A 25,864-nucleotide genomic window follows, 5' to 3' on the forward strand; every position below is an offset into this window, starting at 1 on the left:
AGATCGACCGGGGACTCTCCAGAAGCTTAGCCGGGTTGATGCCGTCGGTGAAGGTGCGCCCTGCCTGGCAGCTGCGGAACCTGACCGTTCGGCGCTCCTGGTGCCCGCGGTGCTTTGCCTTCTGTTGGGCCCCTGTCGCCAGGGCGCCCTCACAGGACTTAGAAGACCCCTCGGACTTCTTCTTCTCACCTGCTGGGCTCTTGCCTTCCAGCCAGTTGGAGAGACTGATCTGACAATCCCTCATAGTCCGATCCGACATGTTTATGCAAAACGCACAGTCCTTCTCCACGTGTGTTTTGTCCTCGTGGAGGCAGTAAAGGCATTTCGAATGCTCGTCCTCCTTGAACACATTTTGTAGGTTGCATCCCGGGCAGATCCTGAACAGTTTGCCGGGAGTCGAGCTTCCCTTCTACTGGGCCATGGTCTTCTCGTCCGCGAGGTAGGCCTCAGAAACTTCTGGAATCCTCCAAGAAGCGTAACTCGATGAAAACGTCACCCTTGAGGGGCGTAGATAAATCCGAAAAGGTTCCCCGTTGATCAGAAGTAGAAACGTTGGAGCTTGAGGCTCGATTAAACCGAAGAATTAGATAAATCTCTTTGAAAAAGCACAAAACGCAGTAAAAGCTCGAGAGCTATAGCTCGAGGACTCCCAACACTTGAACGTGCAGTAAAAATCTGAGGATGGCTGCCAGGGGCGGGGCTTAGGGAGAGGGCAGTCATTGGCTGGGGGCACTATGACCCAGAGACCAGTGATTGGTTACTACTAAGAAAGACAGATCAGAAACGAAACGGATACTGATTTTTTCTTTACCAAGGATTCCAAGCCTGATGACGGGGAATATTCATGAGCATCTGAATCCATGCCAGACCCCATGCTGGAGAACAGACACAGGGTAGCTCCCAGGAGGCGCCAATCATCTCACTAGGTGCTGTTAAGGCCTTCGACTCAGTCAAGTGGCCGTGGTTGATGGCATTGCTGAAGGAATTCGGCATGAGGCCTGTGTACTTAAAGTGGGCCCAATTACTGTATGATAAACCGCTTGCCCGTGTCAAGACGGGATCGATTATATCGCAACAGTGGCAACTGATTAGGGGCACCAGACAGGGATGCCTGTGGTCCCCGATGCTCTTTACTTTAGCACTGGAGCCTCTGGCGGCATACTTGAGATGGCAATATGGGGAAGTCGGCATTAGTACCAAAGGGGGCAACATTTGATATCAATGTATGCAGATGGCGTGCTGTTGTACCTAAAGTACCCAGAAGAGAATTTACAGTATATCTTGGAGGTTATGGAGTGAACCCCAAACAAATCGAGCATATTCCCCCTAGGCAGATACGCAGGGACACCGTAGCACAGGCTGCCGGTATTACAGCTAAAATGGGAAACAGTGTTGTTCTGGTATCTAGGAATAGATGTGTACCATAAAACGGAAATCGAACATAACAGAACACACAGAGCAGTGTCGAAAATTGAAAACAGCATGGTATTCTGGGCCAAGTTGCCCTTGACAATGATGGGTAGAGCGGCACCGTTGAAGATGGTGGTCGTGCCCAGGTTGTTACACTTTTTTACAAATATACCACATATGATACCCAAACGTTTTTTTACCAAGCCCCATAGCATGTGCATGGGGTTTATATGGCATAACTCTAGGAATAGGGTAGCACTTTGGAAATTACAGAACCCATACAAACAGGGGGGGCATTAGATTGCCCAACCTTGAAGTGTACTACCTGGCTAGCCAGCTCCGGTATGTAGCAAGGTGGCTGTCGGAGGATCCCACCCCGGAATCCGAACTGCTAAGGGCTGAATGCGCCCCGTATTTCTTGAACGAATGGATGTGGCTGCCAAAATCGCAATGGTGGACAATTGCTAATGAACACGTACCCGTGCTCCCCACAGATACCGCTAGTGGCATTGAAAGAAGAAGATGAGCAAATGAGGAGGACTATCTGGGAACCAATGCGAGTGGAGACCGTGGGGGATGTGCGGCAGAACGGAGAGGCAAAAGGGTTCGAGGCTCTGCAGGAAGACACTGGTGTACACTGAGGACAATACACCACATATGCTAGGTTGGTAAGGACGATAAAAGACTTGTGGCCTGAAGCAGAGCTAGTTCGACAGCCAGAGGCAGTCATTGAAACATTCTACGACATATCAGACGGGGGCCATGAGGTCTCCCGCATATAAAAGCAACTGATGTCCAACGTGGGGAAAGATATAACCTGGACGAGGCGAGACTGGGAAGAGGAAGCAGGGGAACTGATGAGCGATGGGTTATGGGTTAGGGCGCAAGGATACCACAAGAAGGTATCCAGGAATGTGAGGTTACAGCAGGTGCAGTTGTATGTCACTCCCAGGGCATACATGACCCCCGGAAGGATAGCCAAGTTTAAAAAATGCTGGCATACAGACATGCCCGAAATGTGGGGAGGACAGTGCTGGAATGATACACATGTGTTGGGCATGCCCCGAGATAAAACAATTCTGGGAGGAGGTGGCCTGCTATATGGCAAGGAATGTAAATACCCTATGGGCGTGTATGTTGGGGGGATTCCCCAGGCCGAGTAAGCTTAAGCATGTGAGCAAACTTAAAGAACTGGCATACATACTAGCTAAGCTCAGGATAGCAATGGTGTAGAAAGCTAGTAGGAGACCGAGAGCAGAAGCCTGGTGGTATGACCTGCAGAAATGCGCGAATACGGAGACCACGGTCTGGGATGAGGCAGTGAACAGCGGTGGGGAGGAGGAAGCAAACACACTGGTGGCCTGGAAACAAATGGTAGCGACACTGTCTGGGTCTGACCAGTCAAGTCAGGAAGAAGATGGCTCTCCAAGTGGAGGGGATGGAGGTGCGCCCAATGAAGAGGACTGAGAATGGTTGGTAGGCTCAGGGAGAGGGGGGAAAAGGGGAGAAAACAAAACATGGAACTATATGAGAGAATTGACTTGTGTAATCATGGTTATATTATATGCTGTACATGTTGGAAACCAATAAAAATATAACAAAACAAAAAAACTATACTATCGAGAAGCACGAGCACAAGCGCACTGAAGAGGACTTTGATTGAGAAACCTGCAAAGGCACAGTCTACTTAGAATTTCTAAAAAAGTGTTTGTTTTGCCCAAAATCATCAGTTAAGGGTTACTTCTAGAAAGGATATGGGGGTATCTGAATAGGATATTAACTTGGAATCCTTGTTTGATAATCAAACTGACACTGTTATGTCTACCACCAATGCCTCCGCCCAGACTGATTGGGGGTTTGAAATGAGTCAGAATGCATCCATTAACCCGCAGCCTGCTGTTGCCTCCTGGAATATTGCGAGACCTGACACTCAGGGCCAGGTTCTGACTGAGCAGAGATATCCGCTGGTGGTGGCTAATTCTAAATGTAGAGCTACTTCCAAGGCCTTACAAATTCAGCGCCTCTTTTGTGATGATAGTGGCTTGGTTTTAAATCGTGCCCACATATTGGATCTGTTCCATGGTATTATTTCTTTGCAACATATCCAGAGCAGTGACATAAAAACTGTTGACATTTGTGAGCAAGTACACAACCCTACATCAATAGTATTTTTCTTTGCAAATAGTACCTTATCCGATATTGTGCAACATGTTGGTTCCTTTAGTCGCTTGGTTTATGAGTGTATTGCAATGGAGTATGGGATGAGATTCCGCCCCACAAAATTGGGTGGGGCGTTTGTTGTAGTTTGCCCAGGCGGCAGCAATCGCCCTGCTGTCCCAAGCTTGCCATTCGGAGCTGGGACAAGGGGCAATACACCGGGGAAGAATCACACTGGGCCTGGCTGGCCAACTTGGTTTTGCAGCACGGGAAGCTGGACCTTAAGTATCCAGTATGGCTCCGTGTGCCCAATTTATTAGCTGCAATACCTGTGGGCATCATCCCATGCTGGAAGGTGGTGGTTCGATGGAACAAATTAATGATTACTCTGTGGCAGCATTACAGGAGACTTGGCTTCCCACGAATTGACTGTAGATGGCTGGCATGTTCTCCATAAATTGGCTATCCAGGGCTTTTGTGGGCGCCCTAGAGGAGGATTTTTGTTGAATGTTAAGAACCCACTATCTTTGATGGAATTAACTTCAAACTCTTATCATCTTAGTGGGCAAAATGATATTCCCATCCGATTATGTTGGAGGGGGAATCAAGGAACTTATTATAGTGAATGTATATGATCCTCCTTCTAGGCTTTCCCATGGTTTGGTACTAATGCAAATGGAGGCATTGCTTGACCACCAGATTGGACAGCTTCCGTGTATCTTATGTTGAGATTTTAATTCTGAGGGAATTGGCCCAGGACTGGGATGCCTTTTCTTTGTCTGCCATAGTGGATGGGCAATTTGCTCTCACGCTTCTGTAAAGAGGGGCCTTGAGTGGGCAAATACCCTTTATTCCTTTGGATCCACAATGATTAATGGAGCCTTTCCGTCGGATTCTCCTACCCAATACACTCGTATTGGACAAAAGTTATGTAGCATTTTGGATTATGATTTTGTAGCTAACGCCCTTTCTTTGGTTATTGATGAGGGTATCACCCAGAGATTAGAGAATGATCATCTGCCTCGTCTTGTGAGTTTGAATAGTCGAGTGCCCCCTCCACACCTAATATCTTCTGGAGAGTTGAGAGTTAGCCCTGCTGTTACGCTCCGGCAGCGGTGCTCTCGCCAGTCTCCCTCTGCATTTACACCGGCTCACACAGTCCGGGGAAAGACATCGGTGTGGCAGCGTTACCGGCTTCCATGGAGACTGTATGGATGCCGGCATCGGTATCGGCCGCGTCAGCTGACACGATCATTACGCACAACGCATACACCGATACTCTGCCCCTTGCCTTCTTAACCCGGTTCCTCTCGGAGCTCGGTGCTGATAATTGTAGTCTACACGTACCCTTACGTGTTTAGCCCCCAAGCTAATTTCCTTCTTCAAATCTTCCAACGTAATTTCCCTGGTTTTCGACTTTACCTTCCACTCGGACTGCTTACGGATTGCCCTGTTGACTTTGGTTCTACACGCTGTTACGACTCGGAACGTTTCCTGGATTGTTGGCGGCTGTCAGAAGTCGTTTTCCTACGTTCTGTAGCTTCTTGGTTCCTTCCACAAGGGCTGTACCGGAGCGATCATCCCCTGGCAATATTTGCCTTCAGTAAGTGTGCCTTCATTTCAACTGTTCTCATTGCTTCCTGTGATTGTTGTTCTTGGATAAACATTTCCTACCCTTGTTGTGAAGAAAACTACACGATACCTTGGACATTGTGCTGGATTTGTACTCTTATCTTGTAAGTGCAGTTCAGGACGCCTTCCAGTTATTTGCACCAACCCGTACCTAGTGCGTCCCTCGTGCCGTTCGGGTGTATCCTCCCTCACTAACTTCCCTGTTTATTATTTTCTCCTGTCGTCGTGTCCTTTCCAACAGGATTTCCCTTTTGCTCCTCAACCATCTCCTTCCAGGTTAGTTCTGCATACTCTAGGGTTCAAGGGGAGTCCTTAAGTCAGTTAAGCTAGTTCCTTATTGTCTTTTGCATTGTCCTTCTAGGCTCTGTACATACTCTGCTACTCCAACCAACTTGTTATTCAGGTATTCATGAATTGTTGATTGTCCTACAATTCCTATTCTTATCTGTGCTGCATATAACCCTTTCTGTGGTTTCTTTTCAGCTGTTGGTCTAGCTTTTCAGTTGTGTGTGTCTACCCCGCTCTTTTTTTTGATCGATACCTCTGTCTGTCTTATCAACACAGCAGAGGGATACATCATAGAAAAGATCCCCTCTTCTTGAGGAAGCCTGATTCACTGAAATCAGGGTATCTGAGGTCGAGACTGGTTGCTCCGAGAATTCCACCACTTCTGTCTTCGAGGCCGGTCCCAATCTTCCAATCCTTGGTGTGGTGAGTAACACCTGCTTTGAACCGTATATCTTGGAATGACCGCCGGTTGTCGGAGGTTGAGAACCCTATGCAAGTGGCATTGGTCTCTTATGTTAGGGGTAGCGAGGAAAGGGCGCTTGAATCTACCATTTCCCTTCCGGCTGTTGTCATTAAGGATTTGGGGGATTTTATGGCAGCAATTATCTCCAAGATATTCATCAAAAGAAATACCAATGCCAGAATGACTATCGGGAGGACCCACAGACACTTGTTTGATGGGTTAATTGTTACGAAGAGGAATGAACTCCTTTCTACTCTTTGGGAGTTATCTCGAATGGCTCTGGATCCAACCAATCTCTCCTTGCGGGCTAACTTAGCTAAAAGTAATTACCGCAAAGGACATCGCAGATATGAACTTGAGGGCCTACGTTGGCAATCCCTGGTGAGTTTTGCATTGGCCAATGACGTTCGCTAATTTTGGAGAACCATCGAGGGTAATTCTTCAGTGACTCGTGATGTTATTGGTGTCTCGGAATTGGCATGGGTTGAATATATCTCCAAAACCTTTGGCAAGGGGGATATGGTTACACCCATATTGAACATCTTGTTGGGCAAATGGGTTTACTCCAAGGGTCCTGCTGACATTTTAAAGTTGATTGGGAGAAGCAAGTCATCAAGAGCTCTGGGTTCTGATGGAATCTGTAGTACCCTGATTAAATTAGACCCAACTCACTGGGATATTGCCCTTGATTGGATCTTCCACTGGATTGGAGAACCCCAGTTGGTTCCTCTGCCGTGGCGTGACAGTATTATTGTGCCCATCTGGAAAAAGGATAGCTATGCTGACCCTCGTAACTATCGCCTGTTAGTGATGCTGGACACCTCCTCAAAGATCTTTTCTCGTTTGTTGTTAATCTATGGAACTAGGCTGAAAGCTCTAGTCTTATTTCGTTAAACCAAAGAGACTTCTAGAAGAGCTTGAGTAAGACTATGAACTGTCTCGCCTTGTCGACAGTTATCCCAGCAAGCCTGGAATGTTCGTCGGAGGACAGTCTTTGTGGCATTTATTGACTACAGCGCATCCTTCAACTCTGTTAACAGGGCCAGGCTTCGGCATAAACTCTCTCATTGGAATATTCCATATGGACTCCTTACCATGATTATTGCCCTCCATGAAAGGACCAGAGTCAAAATTCAGCTTGACCAATCAGGCAGGACGTCAACCTGGATTTCTACCCAATAGGTACTGAAGCCGGGGTGTATTCTTACACCCTTCCTTTATAATCTATTTAGCAGTTATGGGAACAGTTTTGAGTAATCCAAAATCTATTCCACTGAAACTAGGACATTTTCCGCTCCAGTGGATGGGGTATGTGGACGATATAGTCCTGTTAGACCTTACCCTGGTTGGGCAACCCTAAACCAGCTCAAAAAATTCTCTGACTCCAACTCCTTTGCTATTAATATAAATAAGACTAAGGCCATGGTCTTTATTCCCCCTCACCGTATGGCGCAATCCTTTGATTTTGATGGGAATGCATGGGAGGTGGTCCGTAAATATAAAAATCTTGGTGTTCTGTTTGATCACAGGTTATTACGCATTAGACACGTTGAACTTCTTGAGCAGAAATGTTCTCAGGTTATGGGTGGCCTGGCCAAGTTGGCCCGTAGAGGAGGGGGCTACTCTTTGGGGATCTTGGTCCGATTATATACGGTAAAGATCTTGCCGATCCTTATGTACGGCATAGAAAATTGGGCGTTTGGCAACATCACTGAATATCACTGAATTAAATAAGCTGGAGTCTACACTGTTAAAGATATTGTTTTGATTACCAGTGCATTCTCCCAGTGGAAATGATTTGCCTCGAATTTGATATGCCCCAGGTGAGGCGAGATTCCAGTTATCTTGCCTCAATACTTTTTTTTTGTGAGCTGCGTTTCTTGTAATAGGGCAATATCTATCTTCTGCCTCTTTAGGTACATCATGATCTTGTTCCTCTTCAAATATCTATTGAGCCCCCTGACATTCCAGGTTATTATCTTGAGGTCTCCCATCTCTCATCCATACCTCCGTCCTTCCTCGTCTTCCGCCCCATGCGCAGTAGCGGGTGGATGTAAGCTCATTCACTGCCCCTGACTCCCTCTCCCGCCCCCCCACACCCAACAAACTCTCCCAACCCCCCTCCCAAACCCCAACTGCTGCCCTCCCCACACCCCCTTTCCAAATTTCCCAAACTGTTGCCCAGCTCCATCCCTGGATCTCAGGCTACCCCGCATCTAGCTCTTCTCTCGGTATAACCGATACTCGGTACTCTGCAGGGGGATACCACTCTAAAGTATCCCAACTAAACTACCTCTAGGGGGGGTTGGTAGTGTGTCTCCTGGTATTACCTCCTGCTTTGCACCGACAGCTTATCGTAGTGTAGGCTCTGTACTCTGAACCAACAATCCCACGTGCAATCCACTATAATCTAGTTCCAATGTCGACATGTGTGACATACTTGTCACTCCGTGTGGCCATCTAATGTCTCCGTACAACGTCTACAAGGCTCCGGTTCACATCTCTGTTTCACTCCCCTTCTGATCTGCCGCTCCTATTGGGCAATTCCTCGAATCCAGCCATGTCGTCACATCCTCTGGTGAGTCAAACAATAGGGCTTTGTTCTTTAGGAGCACCTCCATTTTTGCCGGGTATAGCAGCATCTATCTATATCCCGCCTCTCGCATTCTCCTCTTCACCGCCACATAATTCAGTCGTTGCCTCTGTACCATGAGTGTATAGTCCGGAAATACTGTGACAGTTGCTGATGCTCTGCTTATTGTTCCTCCCTTACGGAAGTGTTCCAGGACTGTCTCTCTGTCTTTATAGTTCAGGATCTTTGCAATAATCGGTCGCAGTGGTGTGCCTGGTGGCGGTTTTCTTGTCAGGACTCTGTGCGCTCTTTCTACTGCGAACCCTTGGCTTAGTACTCCACCCATTATCTCCTGCAGCAACATGTTTTCGATGTAGTTCGTCGGGTCCGACCCCTCTTCCCCTTCCGGAAGCCCCACAATGCACACGTTATTTCTGCGAGCCCACCCTTCTGCTTCTTCAGCTCTATTTTCAAGGTTCTACACATGTTGTTGCAACACGTGGACGGCCGTTGTGTTGGTCTTACATGAGCTTGTGTTGTCTTTCACTTCCTTTTCCAGGGTCCCTGTTCCCTCGGCTAATGCACGTACATCTTGCCGCAGTAAATTTACATCAATACTCACATCGTCAATTTTAGACTCCAGAGCAGACCTTAGGTCTGAGATGGCTGTGTCCATCCTACTGCCCATCAATATTTTCAGTTCCGCTATGGCGTCCAGTATCTGTTGGCTGTTGAGCGCCATCCTTTAATGTTCTTTAGAGCTTTGTTCCTTCCCAATGGCTCCTTCTGTGGCTTGCAGTGGTTTAGCATACACCTCGATGGTGGATTGTTTTCCTTTGACTTTGAGCAATTTGGACGCCATATCTCTTTTTTGGGGGCGCTGCCAGCGAGAAAATGCCTTTGAATTTGGCTTGTCCTGTAGGGTCCTTGGGATGTATTCCTTGGTGTTCCGCCAGGCTTGTTCACTGCTTCTCAAGTAGTGTGTCCACCACCATTCAGTTTCAAATCAGGGTGTGTCAGGGGGCTCCAGAGCACAGGTTTGTTGGGGGTGCAGTTCCAGTGCTCATCCACCCTCAGGCAGGATTGTTGCCCTTTCTCGCTTCAGGGAGCCAACCTATGTTGATGTGGGGTTCCACAGTGCACGATGTGCATGTAACCACCGGACCAGTGGCAGTCGCCAGTTCTTTATCTGGCTGTCCCCGCATAGGGCTCCTCAGTATCTCCCAGTATCCTGATGCAGCTATTGCATAGCATCTGATGTGCAGGGTGCCTCCCTGCAAACATTCTACTTTCAGCAGGCTCCTCCCAGTCCTCTCCTGGGTCACTTGCACTTTAGACCGGTAATTACTATTATGTACTCATACGTTCCCTGTATCTAGCCAGCTCTGTGCTTATCGTGCACAGTATAATGTCCATGCATGAGTATCAGCGTTCACCACCGGTCGCCAGTAATAATATGGTTGCGCGTGAGGTCAGGGTCTTATGCTACTTTGTAGCTTGCTTATAGTTCCGTCCGTCGGCGGAGTGCCTCCTAGCTTGCCCGCTCAGCCTATGGCCCCCGCCAAGGTCCCTCTTGTAGTGGCGGGCAGGCGCAGCTTTCTCACTGCACCCACTGTTCTGTCACCAAAGGGCTATGCAGGCTCTTACAGTACGGCGCGTGCAGTGTCCTCACCGTATTCAATCCTGTTCGGGTGTCCTATATTGTTGTTTCCTCACAATGCGCCAGGCTGGTGCTATACAGTTCCTTGGGCACCTCCAACACGGATCGAGTTGCAGCGCACTGTTCGGGCACTCGATCAGTCCCTGTCAGACGTCCTTCTTTGTCATCAGGCGACAGCCATCCCCCCCCGCGGCGATCAGGTTTTTGAAGTCCTCTTCAGCACCTAATATCAATGCCGAAGAAGACTTCACTGTATGCACCTCTGCTCGGGCGTCAGATTGTTGTTTCCTTCCAATGCACCTGGCTGGCGCTGCGCAACTCCTTGCGCACTTCCAACTCGGATCAGGTTGCAGCGCACTGTCCGGGCACTCGATCCGTCGCTGTCCGAAATTCTTCTTTGTTGTTAGGCGGCGGACATCTTTTTCTCCACGGCAGTCTGGTCTTTGAAGTCCTCTTAAGCAGCTAACATCAATACCGTTACATGCCATCTCGCCATAATATATCTCCATGTGCCGCAGAGTTTTATGTGCATGATCCTTCAGTTATAGCTCGCTTGCAGCGTTTTACACGCAGTTTTCAGCAGGATTGCGTCCGGATCTGCAGGAGCCTCAGGAAATACACATCTGCCTACACGGCTCCTTAGCCATGCCCCCACCTCAATACTTGTTGGAAATTGCCCAATGCCTCTAGTGGTAGCCTAAATCAGCATATTTTCGAAGCAGCACGGACTAAGGCATGTTTTATGCAAGACAGTTCTTTGGCCAACATCACTTTGGCAGCCGATCGATGGTATGCTTTGGCATCGGGTAGCTGTCAGGTTCCCACATTATGTACTCCACATTTGCAAGGGCCCTAGGAGGTTTGGGCGTTTCAGACATTCTTTCTGGAGAAGTAGAAGGGGAGGTTTGTTTTAGTATTAGGTAAATTCAGGTTTTTGTGTAACAATTTTCATATTTAAGTTTATCTTCCCTTAACTAATCTTTATTTGGAAAGATGTAATTCTCCCAAGCCAAGATGGTGGAACACCTTTTCAGCAGTGATTGGTTTACACTATTGCAGTCAGCATTGTGTTGTCACTTGAAATCCTTGTTATAATTCTAAACTCCCTTTCATTAAAGTTTCTCTCTGAGTTGGACAGTTTTTAGTTAGCTCCAGTAAATAAAGTTACAGTTTCCACAAGATAGTTGTAGACTACTTAATATTATTAGTTTTCACCTCATCTAAGTATAATAACCCAGTCATACCCAGTCATAGTTAGAAGACTTCAGCAGAAGAAAGAAAAACACAAGAAGCATCTGATGAGAGTGTAGCTGAGTATCCAGTCCTCAAGAAAAAGACTAAGCTAAGTGATTATCTGGAATTTTCAGTTTTTATTGTAAAGGATTCAAGAATTCGCAATTTACAACTTAAGTTTTTCAACTGAATTTTGGAACTGTTAATTTTATATTTTTGGGTTTTTAATGTATGATTTTATTTCGCGTGTATTTTGACTAATTATCATTAAAAGGGCGAGCGGATCAGATTTGCTGTGTTTCTAACTTCTAAAACATTTTATTAACGTTACTAACTTTGTATTATCTACGGGCGCGAGACGCGAGCTAGAAGTCAGCACGCATTGCTTTTTGTTTTTGATGCTCGTGTGTAGAGAAAAGGACCCTACGACGTTGTGCGTGCGTCACGGCCATTTTGGAAACAACGTTGTGCGTGCGTCGCAGCCATTTTGGATTTCATGTATTTTTGTTTATCTCCGTAACGCTTCGTACAAAAGACTTTGGAGTTTGTAGACCTTTCAGCTGACGGTTATTTTTTCCGATTTTAAATACTTCTTACAGCCTAATGGGATTATTCATCTTCTAATTCAGCACCAGGTATTTTCATGAAGAAAAGAACAATATTCTAAAGATTTTTTCAAAGTTACTAAAGACTAAGATTGAATTAAGCAGTAAATCTTTTTCTGGGTATTTCATTTAAGGACAAATATTTGTGTGCTAAGGAAAAAGATTTTAAGTGAAAAAACGAATTGATGAAGTTCTTTTTTGGATTTGACATTACAAATCTTGATAAAGAAAAGCATTGACAGTAGTCTGCAGTCTATTTGAAAAACACATAAGGAAACAGCCTAAAAGCTATCAAGCTTAGGCTACAGGTAACTAGAACAGTGTTGTTAAGAAAGTTTTAGTCATGTGTAGGGAGTTAGAAAATATATTTAAAAAGATTGCCTTCTCATTTTAGGTTCTCTACTGTATAAACACAAAAGACATTCCTGTGAAGACAGACAGAAGTGCCAGCAGCAAGAGTTCCTGTATTTGTTTGTTTTCTCCATTCCCCTTTCCCCTTGGGTTTGCCTGTCCAATAGTTTTATAGTTACAGGATTGTTGGCTGGCAGGCTTAGGGAGTCTGGAGGGCCAGCTTCACTCCTGCAGAATCCTTCAACAACAGTTTTTGACAGTAGCCCTTTGAGCACTCGTTTCCATCGTCAAAAAACCGTTACGAGAACCACTATCTTTAATTACTATCATGACCAGCAGATTCTGGAGCTTACTAATAAGAGTAACATTTGGCATTGATTCTGAATGATCTCCATATGCATTGAGGGGCATTGGGGGGGTTGTTGGCACTTTGGGATTGGCGGCTGTAGGGTAGCCAGGGATTTGTGGGGAGATTGTTCTTTTTATTTTCTCTGGATTGTGTGTTTCTCTTTGTGTTGAAAGGTTGTCATCTTTGAATAACTACGTAACACTTTAAATAAAAATGTAAAAAAGCCCTAGCAGGAGAGTATACCAGGCAGTTGCATGTGTGCGTTTATAAGAAGCCCTGGCAGGCGAGTATACAAGGCAGCTGCAAGTGTGTGAAATACAGAAAGGCCCAGGCAGGAAAGTATACCAGGCAGTCACAAGAGTATGAAGGAAGTCCTGATAATTGTAATGGGTTATTTATATGACGCTTAATACCCAGAGGTTTCTAAGCGCGACACAAGTACCTGCGTTGCTCTGCCTCGTCTTGCATTCAAGATGAGCATGTTGCCCCCTAAGCAATCCTATTGAGACATAAACCAGGCAAGGACATGCTGAGTAGGATACAGAGGTTAAAAGGGTCCTGAGAAGGATATGTCAGACCCAGCCCAAAGGGGGGGGGAGGGGTAAATCCAGAGAATAAGGAGTTAAAGCCTGGCAGGAGAGTACACCAGTTATTCCGACGAGAGAAAGACAACAGTTTTGTGGTTACCGAAGGGAAGTACCCCCTGGAACAAGGATCCCTAATCTTGGAAGACTTTTTGTTGAAGTTATACATTTTTCCCTTTTTGTCATTTTGAAAGCATGTGTATAAGCGCGTTATAAATGACATATCTTATCATATCAGTTGAAAGACATTGTTCCCCTTTTCACCTTAGAATTCATTTGTTTAGAATGTGAGGGTCATAATAGTATTTTGGAGACGTGACAGTTTTTGTTTTGGACATTCTGACACTAACAGATGCATAGTTTTGGTTTTACCTAGGGAAGCACCTCTAGAGCAGGGACAGCGAGGCATTTCCCCACCCCCTTTTCGTTTGAATAAAGGTTGTTAGCCAAAACCATGTTTAACTTGTGTTCGCATTTCATTTCTGACTCCTCACAATAGTTACTTTGGAAAGGAACTTCCCTTTTAGCAATAAGGTTAGAAAGGAATTCTCTTTTAAGTTAGTTCTTTAAGGTTCAAGGTTCACTGATCAATTTGGATAAGGGTCCCATTACAATTGAGGGGGTAGGGTGCTTAGAATCCAAATGGGGATGTGCTGCCAGGGCAGGGTTGAGTAATCAGTTTGCAATTCTGAAATGGGAGAAGGTGGTGTTAATTTAAGATTCATGTCAAATGGCAGATGTTTGTATGGCGTACAATACTGAAAATGAGAATATTTCAAGCACTGTCTTATATCGACAGGAGCTGCGAAGCTCAACAATACTACAGCACATTTACCACAACACAGACACTGTGAAGGATAGTGAGAACAGGAGGGAGATGATTACAACGACATAGGTGTGAGCAAGTTTGAAGAATACTGAGCTTACCTTGCTTCCACCAATTTGTGCGTCTCTCTTGCAACTGGCATCTTCGCGCAATGTACAAACCATTGCTTCACTTGACTGCTCGGCAAACCCGTCTTCTTTTTTGGTGATGCCTTATCAGTTTTCTTTTGTGTACCTTTGGCAATAGGAGGCTTCTTGGTTAATCTTAAAAGGATGGCAAGGAGAGAAACAGACCAGCTTTAGTTTCCCCCATAGCTCAAGTCCATTGACACTTGAGCAAAAAACAGCAGCCAACCTTTAATGCTGAAAGAATTCTCAGTTAGCAGGCATTTCTCTAGCTTTTAGTGAAATAAATTATGTTTAACATGCATTAGCCTCCATCATACCTAGTTTTGTTACAGTCATTACCAATGAAGGAAATCCACCTTATAAACAGACATTTTAAACAATTTCCCCCAAAATGATGATACTTTTACACTATTCCCCTTGCACAGTACAAAGGACCGCTCCTCCTGGTCCTTCTGTTTTTTTCCATCTTTGACAGGGACTTGAGATAGTTGAGATTAGGTTGTTGCCTGTGCTAGCACTAAAGAATAAGGTACGAGTGGCAATCCTGTTGTCCCATCAGACACTCCAGTGCCTGGTCAAAATCCCTGAAACCTTCTTCACACCCATGGCCTGTGTTACATAGTAAGTCTCTTTGTATGTCATAAAACAGATGGTGCAGCACTCCATTGTAGAAAAGAACATCTTTATTCATATATGTACAGGTTCCAGTTACTCTGAGAGCATAGGTATTAAGGGGAATACACCCTTGCATTATCATTCATCAAACATTGACTGAGCTGCCAATCATCCACTTTCGCTATTCTTCTGACAAAGCAAGCAGGGATGTTCAGCGGGACATATGCCTAGGTGAAAACAATACATCACCACAAATGACAAGACAAGACGCATCCTTCCCTTTACATGGCAAAAAGTCAAGCCTGATACAACTCACACCTAAAACAAGACACCACCTCCTACCCTACATAAAGCCCCTCTATCTACAATGACGAGAGGCCTAAAAGGATAAGACATGTGCATTAGTGGAGAGTAGGGGGCGACACCCCAAAGTCTGCTATGCCTAGACTCCCACCTTGGAGTAATGCAACATCTAACACTGCATGGAATGCCTTGGAGTACTGGCTCTCCTTTACCGCTAGCCTCCCATATTGGAGTATTACAACATCTATCACTATAGGGAATGCCTTGGAGTACCAGCACCCCTTAACTGCTGGACTCTCACCTTGGAGTAATGCTCTATCAATCAACTTCAGGAAATGCCTTGGAGTACCAGCATTCCTACTCTCATTGATTCCTAATTTGTAATATTGGAACTAGAAACACCTCATGGAAATGCCTTGGACTACTGGGAACTCCTTACTCATAGTCTCTCATCTTGGAGTACTGTAACTTCACTCAAATGCGAGGGAACTCCTTGGAGTATCGGCAGTCCCTCTCATTAACTCCCACCTAGGAGTACTGTAACACCCCATTAACAAGAAGAATGCCTTGGGGTAATGGCAGACCCCCAACCACATATGCATCATTATCATTTTGATTACAACAGGTTAGTATCATCACCAAATCATTAGAAACCCCAATTCACATATTCAACTAATTCTGCTAATCCTTCACTGTATGTCCCAAACTCCTTTTCCTGCATTCTTTATCAAAGTTGGAACTTTGCAGCTGACAAATTAACCTGGCCAACTCCTAGTCATTAACACAACTACTATGATATGTTTGGCAGTTAGAGTATACCGGAATGGGCCACAACATGTACACATATTCAAAACAATACAATGATCCCCAAAAGTATTGAACATAAATAGCCTGAACTTGTGCACCATGCGAAACATTTCATTTTCAACCCATTGATGAAACTCTAAACAATGAATTACAGAGAATACATCTATTGACCAAAAGACAGTAAATCACTCCTGCAGTTAAAGGATCGACATTCGCTGCACTTGACATTTCGTTGTTTGACTTTAGTCCCCATTAAACTTAATAGACAAAATCAGCGTCCACAGCGAGCTTCTTCTAACGTGGCTTCAACATGTACTTTAGCCATCTAGCATGTCAGCACAGAGGTACTGTAAATACCAGCAGCACCACCTACTAGCAAGATATCTTTCTCCGATAATAGCTTTTCAAGAATCCATGCCATTCTGGATATAGCATCCTATTGTTTACTTTTATCGGCACATTGAAAGAAGTGCATGATCTACGTGGTGGGAGCAGATGATGTCTATTGAACAGGTCGCATTGGCACGCACTGAGCCTGTAAGTGCTATTGCTTGGCTAAATATGATAGTTGCAATTGTACAATTTGGGCGTGGAGTGGAGGTGATAGTCACAGGAGTGAGCAGTATTTGTTCTGATTTTTTGCAGATGCAGCTTTATTATATTGCATTGTGCAGATGATTTATTTTTATGCTATTCCCCCGCCTGAAACAATAAGGTACTGAAAACATGGTTGGATGTGGCTATTAAATTACACACTTGAAGCATTGCAATTAAGTGTATGTGTTGGTTTTGTGTTGCAGTTTTTTACCGTAGATCTCTCCTGAAACATATGAAAGTGTGTTTTCTTCCTACTACTGATTTGAGCACTTTATTCCAGCCCACGACGAATGTTCAGCATCTATAGCATAATGAACAGAAACATGAGATGGTACGTCGGGCATTGTGAATAACAATGAAGTTTGTGTGTATTTAAATAGTGTTTAGATCCACACATTGTTAACTATCAGGATGTAGACATATTCAATGCTGCTAGGACAATTCATTGTTGGTGTATTTCATGTTTTGGTTAACAGGAAGGCTTGTATGGATTGTTTCAAAGCTTTATTGTTTGGTTCTAGAATGACAATGATATTGTGAGCATGTGAATGGTTGAAGGAGTGTAAATGGCAAGAGTATATTACCAATGAATTTCGGTGTGCCGTTTTTAGAGATTCTTGTATAAGTTTTTGTATTGTAAGTGATCAAGTAAAGATATATATTTTTTTTAATTAAATGTTTTCTTTTTTTTCAAAACCTTTTAATTCTTTTATCAATACAAAATGTTTCAACATACTTTCCTCTCAAAAAATTTCAAGTTCCGAAAAATTCTTTTTAACATCAATATTCTTCTGTTAATACACTTGCTGTTCCGCCTTGGTCATTTGCCGCTATTATGTCACTCCAAAATTGAAGAATTCTAAATGTGAGGGTTTTGTCTTCTACGCTCAGAATTGTAGCCCATTGGTGTTCTGGGACCATTTGGATCTTTGTTGGATGCAACATATCTCTAAACAAAAGTCTTTTTTCTTTCAGTGCCGTACAATCCATGATGATGTGATGAATTGTCTCTGGTTGGTCTCCCTGTAGACAAAATCTACAGTAGGCCAGCTCGTCAGGCAGTTGTTTAATTTTGGCTAATATCTCTCGAGTTGGAAGTAGATTGAGGCAGAGTCGCAAAAACATCTCTCTCAGTTTTATTTGGAAATTTCCGGAGATATTGTGGCAGTTGGTTTAGCGTACGGACATCGATGGCACAATTCAGTGCCAGTTGGTAATCGTTTTTTTTTTCAATGGTGTAGCACCAATTATTTCTTTGGAGTCTTTTCTTAGCGACTTGTGGTCCATTTATCAGCATTTCTGAGATTTCTTCATTCTCCATTATTTGTTTGCATGCTTTCTTCCATATGTTTAACGCATTCTGGTTTGATGAAATTTGTTGTTGCCGCAGAATTGCTATTGCCGGTATATCATCTTGTACCAATGACTTCCTAAACAGTTTTAGGAATTTCCAATTTCTTATGGACTCCAAGGACTGTAATGCCAACTCAAATCTAATCCGTGCTACCAGAAATGTGGGGGGCAAGAACAAGATTTTCCACCAGATTAGGCCTTCTAGCTGATTCCATAGATCACATGGAACATTCAACATAGCTTCAGAGCCGTAAGTTAAGATTGGTACTATTTATTGTCTGTAAAAGGCGATGATTGGTTTCATGGAATAAGTGCCGTACTTATGTAAAATCTTACCCATGCGTGCTACTGATTCAGCTTTTGTCTTTAGATGTTGTACCCATTCCTTTTTGCTTGCCGATTGATTAAAAAGAACAACCAAGTATTTAACTGTTGTTGTTTCTAGTTTTTTTCCCATCCCAAAAAATTGATAGATGTTTCTTCTTCATATATACCTGTTTGGTTAGTGACATCACTTGTGTTTTTTGAGTATTTATTTTAAGATCATTTTCCAGTGCATACAATTCTAGTTGTTTCATTCTTCTTTGTAAACCGATCTGAGTTTTGTCACAAATTACCAAATCATCCACATACATTAAATACAGTATGTGGATGTTATTTAACTTAGGTGGGATGGTCATCATGTGGCATTGGCTGTCAGCAAAATCTGATGTATATAAATTATAAAGGGTTGCAGCCAAGGGACATCCCAGTTTGAGTCGATTCCACCTTGGGAGTTCTGATGATAGTGATCCATCCTGAGCCAATCTTATTGACGTATGTGTATAAAGAGCTTTAATTGGCTCAAGGATGTCTTTGGGCCATTTCCATTTGGTCAATTTCTTCCACAACTTTTACTATATTAACTGCATCAAACGCAAGTTTGAAGTCGATAAAAGCGGCATGAACTACTATTCCTTGGTTTTTAGATTCGTGCTTCAATGGATTAAGTAGAATTAAATTGACGTTGGTGCCTACGTCTTTTATAAATGCGGTCTGTCTCTGATTTATTCTTCTGGATATTTTTGCCCACTTAGTTTTCACAAAAGAGGAGAGGCAAAAACCTTACTCAATGGGTCCAACAACGCAATGGGTCTATAATTTGATGGCAATTTTCTGTCTCCTCTCTTAAAGATTGGTACCAAGTTTGCTGTTTTCCATGTTGATGGTATAATCTTATTTTCTGCGATGAAGCAAAAATTCATAAGCAAAAGTCTTTCCATGCTTCTGGATTTTGCCGAAGCATTTGATTTGTTAGGCCGTCAGGGACGGGATGGATTTAAATGCTGTATGTGCATTAATATATCATCAGAGTCCCAGCATATATTCCATTTCTCTATTCTTTTGTCTTGTGATTCTTCAGATTGTTCATTAGTTTTTTTGTAGAGCGTCGAAAAATAGGACAACCATTCAGCCTCCGGAACATCAAGAATTAATTTATGTCTTTGTTGTAAATTTTCATTAAGCAGGCTCCACAGGTTTCTGGTGTTCTAATTCTGGAGCGCAGAGAACATGATTTCTGCATTATTCGGAATTATCATTGCTCTTGCTGATTTCTGCCAGTTCTTATATTGTTGTTTCAGATATTTCACCCTTTCTTTGTGATCGTTTTTTCCTATCTTCATGATAGTTCTTATGTTCTTTCTTAGGGCTTTTTTCTTAGATGCTATTTCCCTATTATATGAATGTTGACGTTTCCTTTTTACATTTGTTTGTCTTGTCTTATTGGTCATCATAAATGGTTTCAGTAACCAGCCATGGTAAAGAAACCCCAGTGTTATTGGGAGGGGCCTATAGGGCAAGGGTACTGGGCCTCAATAAACATATCTACAAATCTGTGTACCCCTACCGATATCTCAAAGGAAAGTACTAAATTCAAACAATCCAGCCTAGTATGGATGTCTAATCTCGTTTTCTGATGTCCAGACTCCTTACTTTTGGAGGTCTATGGACGATTGGTCTGAGGGAGGTCACCCACTCAACTTCTAGTAGACCAACAGTAAGGGTAAACAAATGCAGAGGGAAAGGAGCTCCTAGGTGTCAATGATGCTCCTAAATACTGTTATAAAAGACTGTTTATTTTTTTCCGTTTGAACTTTATACACTTGCTCAAAATGCAATATCATAAAGAAAAAAGCAATCAAAAATCAATGCAAATCAAAATCAATACAAAAAGTAATGCAAATCCATAATCAGAAAACAAGATTAGACATCCATACTAGTCTGGATTATTTGAGTTTAGTACTTTACTTTGAGATATCGGTAGGGGTACACAGATTTGTAGACAACTTCAGTAACCAGCCATACTCCATTTCTTCAGCGTCTGAACCAGTTGACATCTGGAGAGTGGTTGCTAAGCCTGCTACTTGTGTTTCTGTCATTCTTAGGCGGTTTGTACCTGTATTCAGTTCCAATTGAGGAAAAGTACATTTTTTTGGACGCGCCGTTAGAACATTCTTTGTTGGTAAAGTTCGTGATCACATCTTTGATTGTGTCAGAGATGTAGATATAGTCTAAAAAGGCTTTCGACATACCTCTTGGGTTTAGGTAAAATAACATCCAACTGGTAATTAGTCATCAGGATCATGTGCCGTTTCTCCATTTCTTTAGACCATATTTGTGCACGCTTTGCCAATTTCTGGGTTTCAAAATTTCTACCATTATTATCAAATAGATGGAAATTAAAGTCTCCACATATGATCAGATGTTTATCTTTATTTTTCCTACAGGTATCGTTGATGGCTGACAAAACTACATCGATGAATACATTGGCATTAATCGCCATTAGGTTCCAGTAGATGTTAATAATCCCTAATTTTTTAAAAGGTGTTTTAGGTTCACTCTTGTTCTGATTGGAATGAAATTGGGAATTCATTTCAATGACTGTGCATTGGGCCTTGGCGTTAAGATTAATACTCTGTACAACTTGCAGCATACCGTCTATCTTGATCAATGTCAGGAGTCATGCAGCTGGACGTCCCTTGACTGATTTTATAGCGGGGTTCATGCAAGACACATAACCGTCGCACGTTAAGGACTGGTGGAGCCAAGTTTCTTGAACACAAATTATGTGATAGCCTAGAAGTTCTTTATTTTCGTCTTTCAATAGATGACCAGGTGCTTGCAAATTCCATGAACATATCCCAATTTTTGTTTGATTGAGCTTCAGTAGTTGTTACTGATGTTCTCTGTTATTATGATCCTTATTGTTGCCGCGTGTCCTTACTTCACAGTGGATTGGACGAAACACAGAATGGATCTTCTAGTTCCTGTAAATATTTTGCCACTTGCATGTGTTTTTCCTCTTGTGGCTACCTCTCTTTCGTTTGAGGTATAATCAGAAGCTGAGCTCGAAGATTGATTCTTTTTAGAGTTCGAGTGAGCTGACTCTGGAGACAGATCGTTTTCCCGGGGATATAGGTTACCCCTTTGTCGAGTTGCTTGCAATTAAATCCAAAGTTGGAGAATTGTTCTGCATTGTTCATCACTTGGCCTAGGATGACCGCTGAGTTAAAATGAACCCATATCAGGTCTTTTCTCTCTTCTGTTGGAAATTCAACTAGCTGGATATCTCTTGAATTAGTTTTAGATTTGGTATGGCCTGCATTAAACGTAGAGTATTCGTCCGATTACATGTCATTCACTCTAGCTTTATCTTATCGGTTGAAATATGTCGACGACGATCGATAAATACAGGTAGTTTAAACTGGTTGTTTGTAGATTCTACAAATGTTATGGAGCGGTTTTTATTAGGTTGTTCGTCCAGATTGGCTGCTTGCATTTGAAATGATGTTTCCGATATATTACTATAATCTTTTCTCATGCTTTCAACTTCATTATCTGAAATGTCCTTGGCTGATAGTGTTATATGTTCACCATTTATGGAGAATCCTTCTGTGTATTCATCTATTATAATTAATGAGCCCTCATGTTCATATTTTGTTTTTTAGTTGGACGAATGAGATGCTGTTTCAGTGTATGTTGAAAGATTCATTAGGCATTCCTGAACCTTTTTTTTCTTCCAGCATTAGCGATTGTCATTTGATTTAATTAGCTAGCGTTTTTTTCCCAGCTGTAGATAATTTTTCAGAGGTTTTTTATGCTTTTATGTTGCTGCAACAAATTTAGGGTAGGACGTATGGTCAAATTTCTAAGAAATGCTCTTGAACCTTTTTTTGATGGTTTAGTTATTTTTTTTCGACTTGTATTTCTCTTTTGCTTGATTCTGGAGTTTAATGCCATGATCATTTTTTGTTCGGTCGAAAATTGGTAATGATTCCGACTCTTGTGGTATTGGAATTCTGGATATGTTATTTTGTGGTACGTCTTATTTTTGGCTGTTTTAATTATAAGTTGTGTTGATACATCTTTTATTCCACGTGTGTCACAATCTTTTTTGTTAGGAGTTTCATATATTTCATTTGTGTAAACACCAGCAGGAGTGGTTGTAACTGGAATTGGTAGGGTCATGGCTCCCTGTATTGTGCTAAAGATGATATTTTCTCACTCTTTCCCATTAGCAAGTTTTTGTTCTTCATTTCTTAAGTTAGTATGGAGCTTTTGTTTGTCCACTAGAACTGCCATCATAGCTGATGTCATTTGAGCCTTTTCTGACCGGTCACAACATGCAATATCGAATAATCTAAATTGCCACTGAATTCAAGCTTCAGTTTCTACATCAAGTCTTGTTTGTATTTTGGCGACAATGATTCAAACAATATTTGCGTTGTATGAATCAAAGCCCTAGAGCCTGGCTTGGTCTTCGATTGATTCTCTGTTACGCTCACCTGGTCTCTGCGAAGGTGTTGGGGCACGGTTGCAGCCCTCCCTGCACTTTAATCACCCCCTTCAGGCCTCTCCTTCAGTAGAAAAGCTGTGAGCGGTGGTATGTGGTTATACTGCTGCTGCATGGAGATAAGAGTGTGTGAGTGCACCAATCTGCGATTGTTGTACTCCTCAAACCCTTCACCCCAAAGAACGGTTTTTGTGAGCATACACCAGCCCATAAAGCTCCCCTGTGAATTATGGAACATAAGCTCTCCGTCCTGCTACTTCTGGCAGGGGCGCGTCGAATGGGATCTAGTTCCTTCACTGATCCCTGATAAGGATTAGTCTAGTCCAGCTGCAACTATGCTTCTCCTTATGATTGGTAAGTCTTTCTTGAGCTCTTGTGATGCTGTTCGTTCTGTTTAATGTCTTTTATATGCTGCTCCTATTTATGCCTGCAATAATGTCTCTCTTCTGTTTTCTTCCCTTAGATGGAAATGCGGCCTCAATGCAGCTGCGAGGCGCGGCCGTATGGAAGATGGATGCTACCGCAATTTTCTACAGCAGGTAAGTGATGGTTTAAGGAAAAGCGCAAAGTATGGCAAAGCGCAACCTTAAACTGACTGTTTTTTTGATGTCTAACCTTGTCTTCTGTTTTTCCTTGCAGTCGCTGCTGTCGACGATGGAGCATATCGTGCTGCGTTGCCAAGATGAAGATATCAGCGTTTCGGAAAGTGTAATGATTAATACTTGGTTTGCCGAAGAGATGTACAGGTAAGAACAGCTTCCACCAGTTGGTAAGTATGCTGGCAGGAAGCAGGATGTCCAGTAAGCGGGATCTTCAAAGGTAAGTCTGACCTCAGGTGACAGTGAGCGTTACGCTGCTTGCAAGTGCAGAATAATGCAAAGCGTCTGTCTTGAGGATCGGGGCAGCTTATGTAGCTGAGATCGTGTGCACGCCCATTAGGGCCACACCCTACCACTCCTAGAGAGTGAGCACGTGCAAAGGCAATCCATTAGCAGCCATACCCAAGAATACACTTGGGGCTGGTTAATGGATGTAATGTTCAAGGTCAATGCATCCTGTTTAATGGATGGAATGTTCAAGGTTAATGCATCTGAAGTGCTATGTCCATAATAAAAGCTTTTTGGTGTTAAATGGATGTTCTTGTTTACTTTTGTTCATGAGCCTGGCGCCACAGTGTCTAACCAGGTCTCCTGTGCATGCGACCCCTGCATGCCTGTGCCCCTGACTTCATGACCATGACATTCGTTTATTGCCTCGCAGAGTTTTGGAAATGGAATTAGTGCGTGTGTTGACGCTGCTATTATTAGATTTTGTAATTCTAACATGGAGGTTGGGATCGCTTCACATCAATCTTCCATTATCGGGCTGCATTGGCATTTTTGTGAGGCTCCATTTTGTTGTGGTTCACTTTTATTAGGGCCCAATTTGTTCAAATGAGCATTTTTCACTTCTTTTGTTTGTATACGTTTCTCGTTTCTGGTCAGCCTAGGTTGAGGTTGTGTGGAAGGTTCTTTAGCGATCTGAGTTCGTGGTTTTGATGTCATTGCAGTCTCCAATATGGATAGATTTTATGTGTTCAATAGCGCAAAGACTTCCTTTCGTTTTTCTATATTCCCCATCAGATCTTCTATCTCCATTATATCTAATGATAGACGGGCCATAGGTCTATTATATGGCATCATTAGCTGCTGTGAAGATGAAGGTAATTTATTGAGCTGTTCATAATTTGATTGCCATATACGCCTCGCTTGTTCAGCCTTTGCTTTTTGGTTATTGGTGTCTCAAAGGTTTCTTTCGGCAGAGGCTGTAAATCTCTTTTTCTGACATTGCTTGTTGCAATAGCATCAATCGGGTTTATCTTTAGAAGTTGAGATTCTAAGGGTATGTTATTCTCCAGGTGCTTTTGCAGTTTCTTAGTCATATCCACATTAAAGACATCGTTCTATTTCGTCAGTGGACTCTCATCAGTATAACTTGCGTTCGAGCATACGTATTCATTTTTAGCTATTTAGTTTTCACAGTATTTTTTATTTTTTATTTGATTTAGTTGAAATTAAACAACTTTTCAAATACAAAACAATATACAGACATTTAGTTCATACATAATTAAAACAGTTAATATTTTCTAAAAAGAAGAAAAATGTAGGGATAAAAAAAAAAGAAAAAGAAAAATAATTGTGATGAAATGGAACCAAACTAGCATTATAAGGCAAATAAGAAGAAAAATGAATAACTTCATTATTCTTTCACTAGAGTTCGATTTCCACTGTTAAGATACAATCTAAAAACTGTGTTATAGCTTTCATAAGTGCTAGTCTAGCTGTTGAAAATAAAACCTGCCAAATTTCATCATCACTTTTATCACTTTACAAACAAACCAGGTTCTTAAAGTATATCATTCTTTGTGGAAGTAATTTTGGACATCTTATTATTAGATGTTGCAACGTTTCTTTAACCGTAGTTATTTGAGCAATTTGTTTCTTTCTCAGTCATAGATATTGTGAGAGAGTCATTTGTAAGAGGCACATTTGTTTTAACAGAACCTTGAGCAAGGTGTATCGGGGTCGACAATCCCTCTCGATCAGGAGTAATCTCATCAGTAATCTGAGCCATGTTCATCAAGTGGTCGACATTCATTGCGGTTGAGTTACATAATTGGATACTCACCGCTGGAGCATGTTGTAGGCGTCCTGGAGTTGCTTTTTCCGCTGGCTGGGTGCATCGCGGTCTGTTATTCTAGTAGGAGAGATGTTATCGGTGGTTGAGACGGATCTGCCGATTGCAAAGTCTTGGCACGGCGTCAGGTGCGTGGTCCAGTTGAAGTGACCAGATCAGGAAATTTCTTTCTTCCTCCGGTATTAATGGGCAAGTTCGTTTTTCCACCAAAAGGACTGGTATTTCGCACAGCCTTCTCTGTGCCTCCACAGAGACTCTGCTGACTCCGCGGGTCAGCAGTGGTTTTGGGCACAAGTCCCTGCCTCTTGGGAATGGAGTTTGTAGACAGACTGGGGTTAGCAGTGCAATGCAATGCTGGTCAAAAAGCTGGTAAATCTGTGAGTGGAAAAAAAGTGCAGCAAGGCCAGGAAACAATTGCGTG

At 42.9% G+C, this 25,864-nt stretch overlaps 1 protein-coding gene across 6 annotated transcripts in view; it reads right to left on the reverse strand.

Annotated features, from left to right (window-relative positions):
• Positions 1-25,864, reverse strand: part of CENPT (centromere protein T) — a 1,770,416-nt gene that overhangs the window by 145,039 nt on the left and 1,599,513 nt on the right. For all 6 annotated transcript variants that reach the window (XM_069655330.1, XM_069655348.1, XM_069655339.1 and 3 more), the window contains one exon: positions 14,232-14,393. In XM_069655330.1, the coding sequence (XP_069511431.1) occupies positions 14,232-14,393 (162 nt within the window). The remainder of the gene's footprint in view (positions 1-14,231; positions 14,394-25,864) is intronic.

This window comes from Ambystoma mexicanum, chromosome 1p, assembly GCF_040938575.1.
Source record: "Ambystoma mexicanum isolate Mex_15411 chromosome 1p, UKY_AmexF1_1, whole genome shotgun sequence".
In the NCBI taxonomy this organism is placed as follows: Eukaryota; Metazoa; Chordata; class Amphibia; order Caudata; family Ambystomatidae; genus Ambystoma; species Ambystoma mexicanum.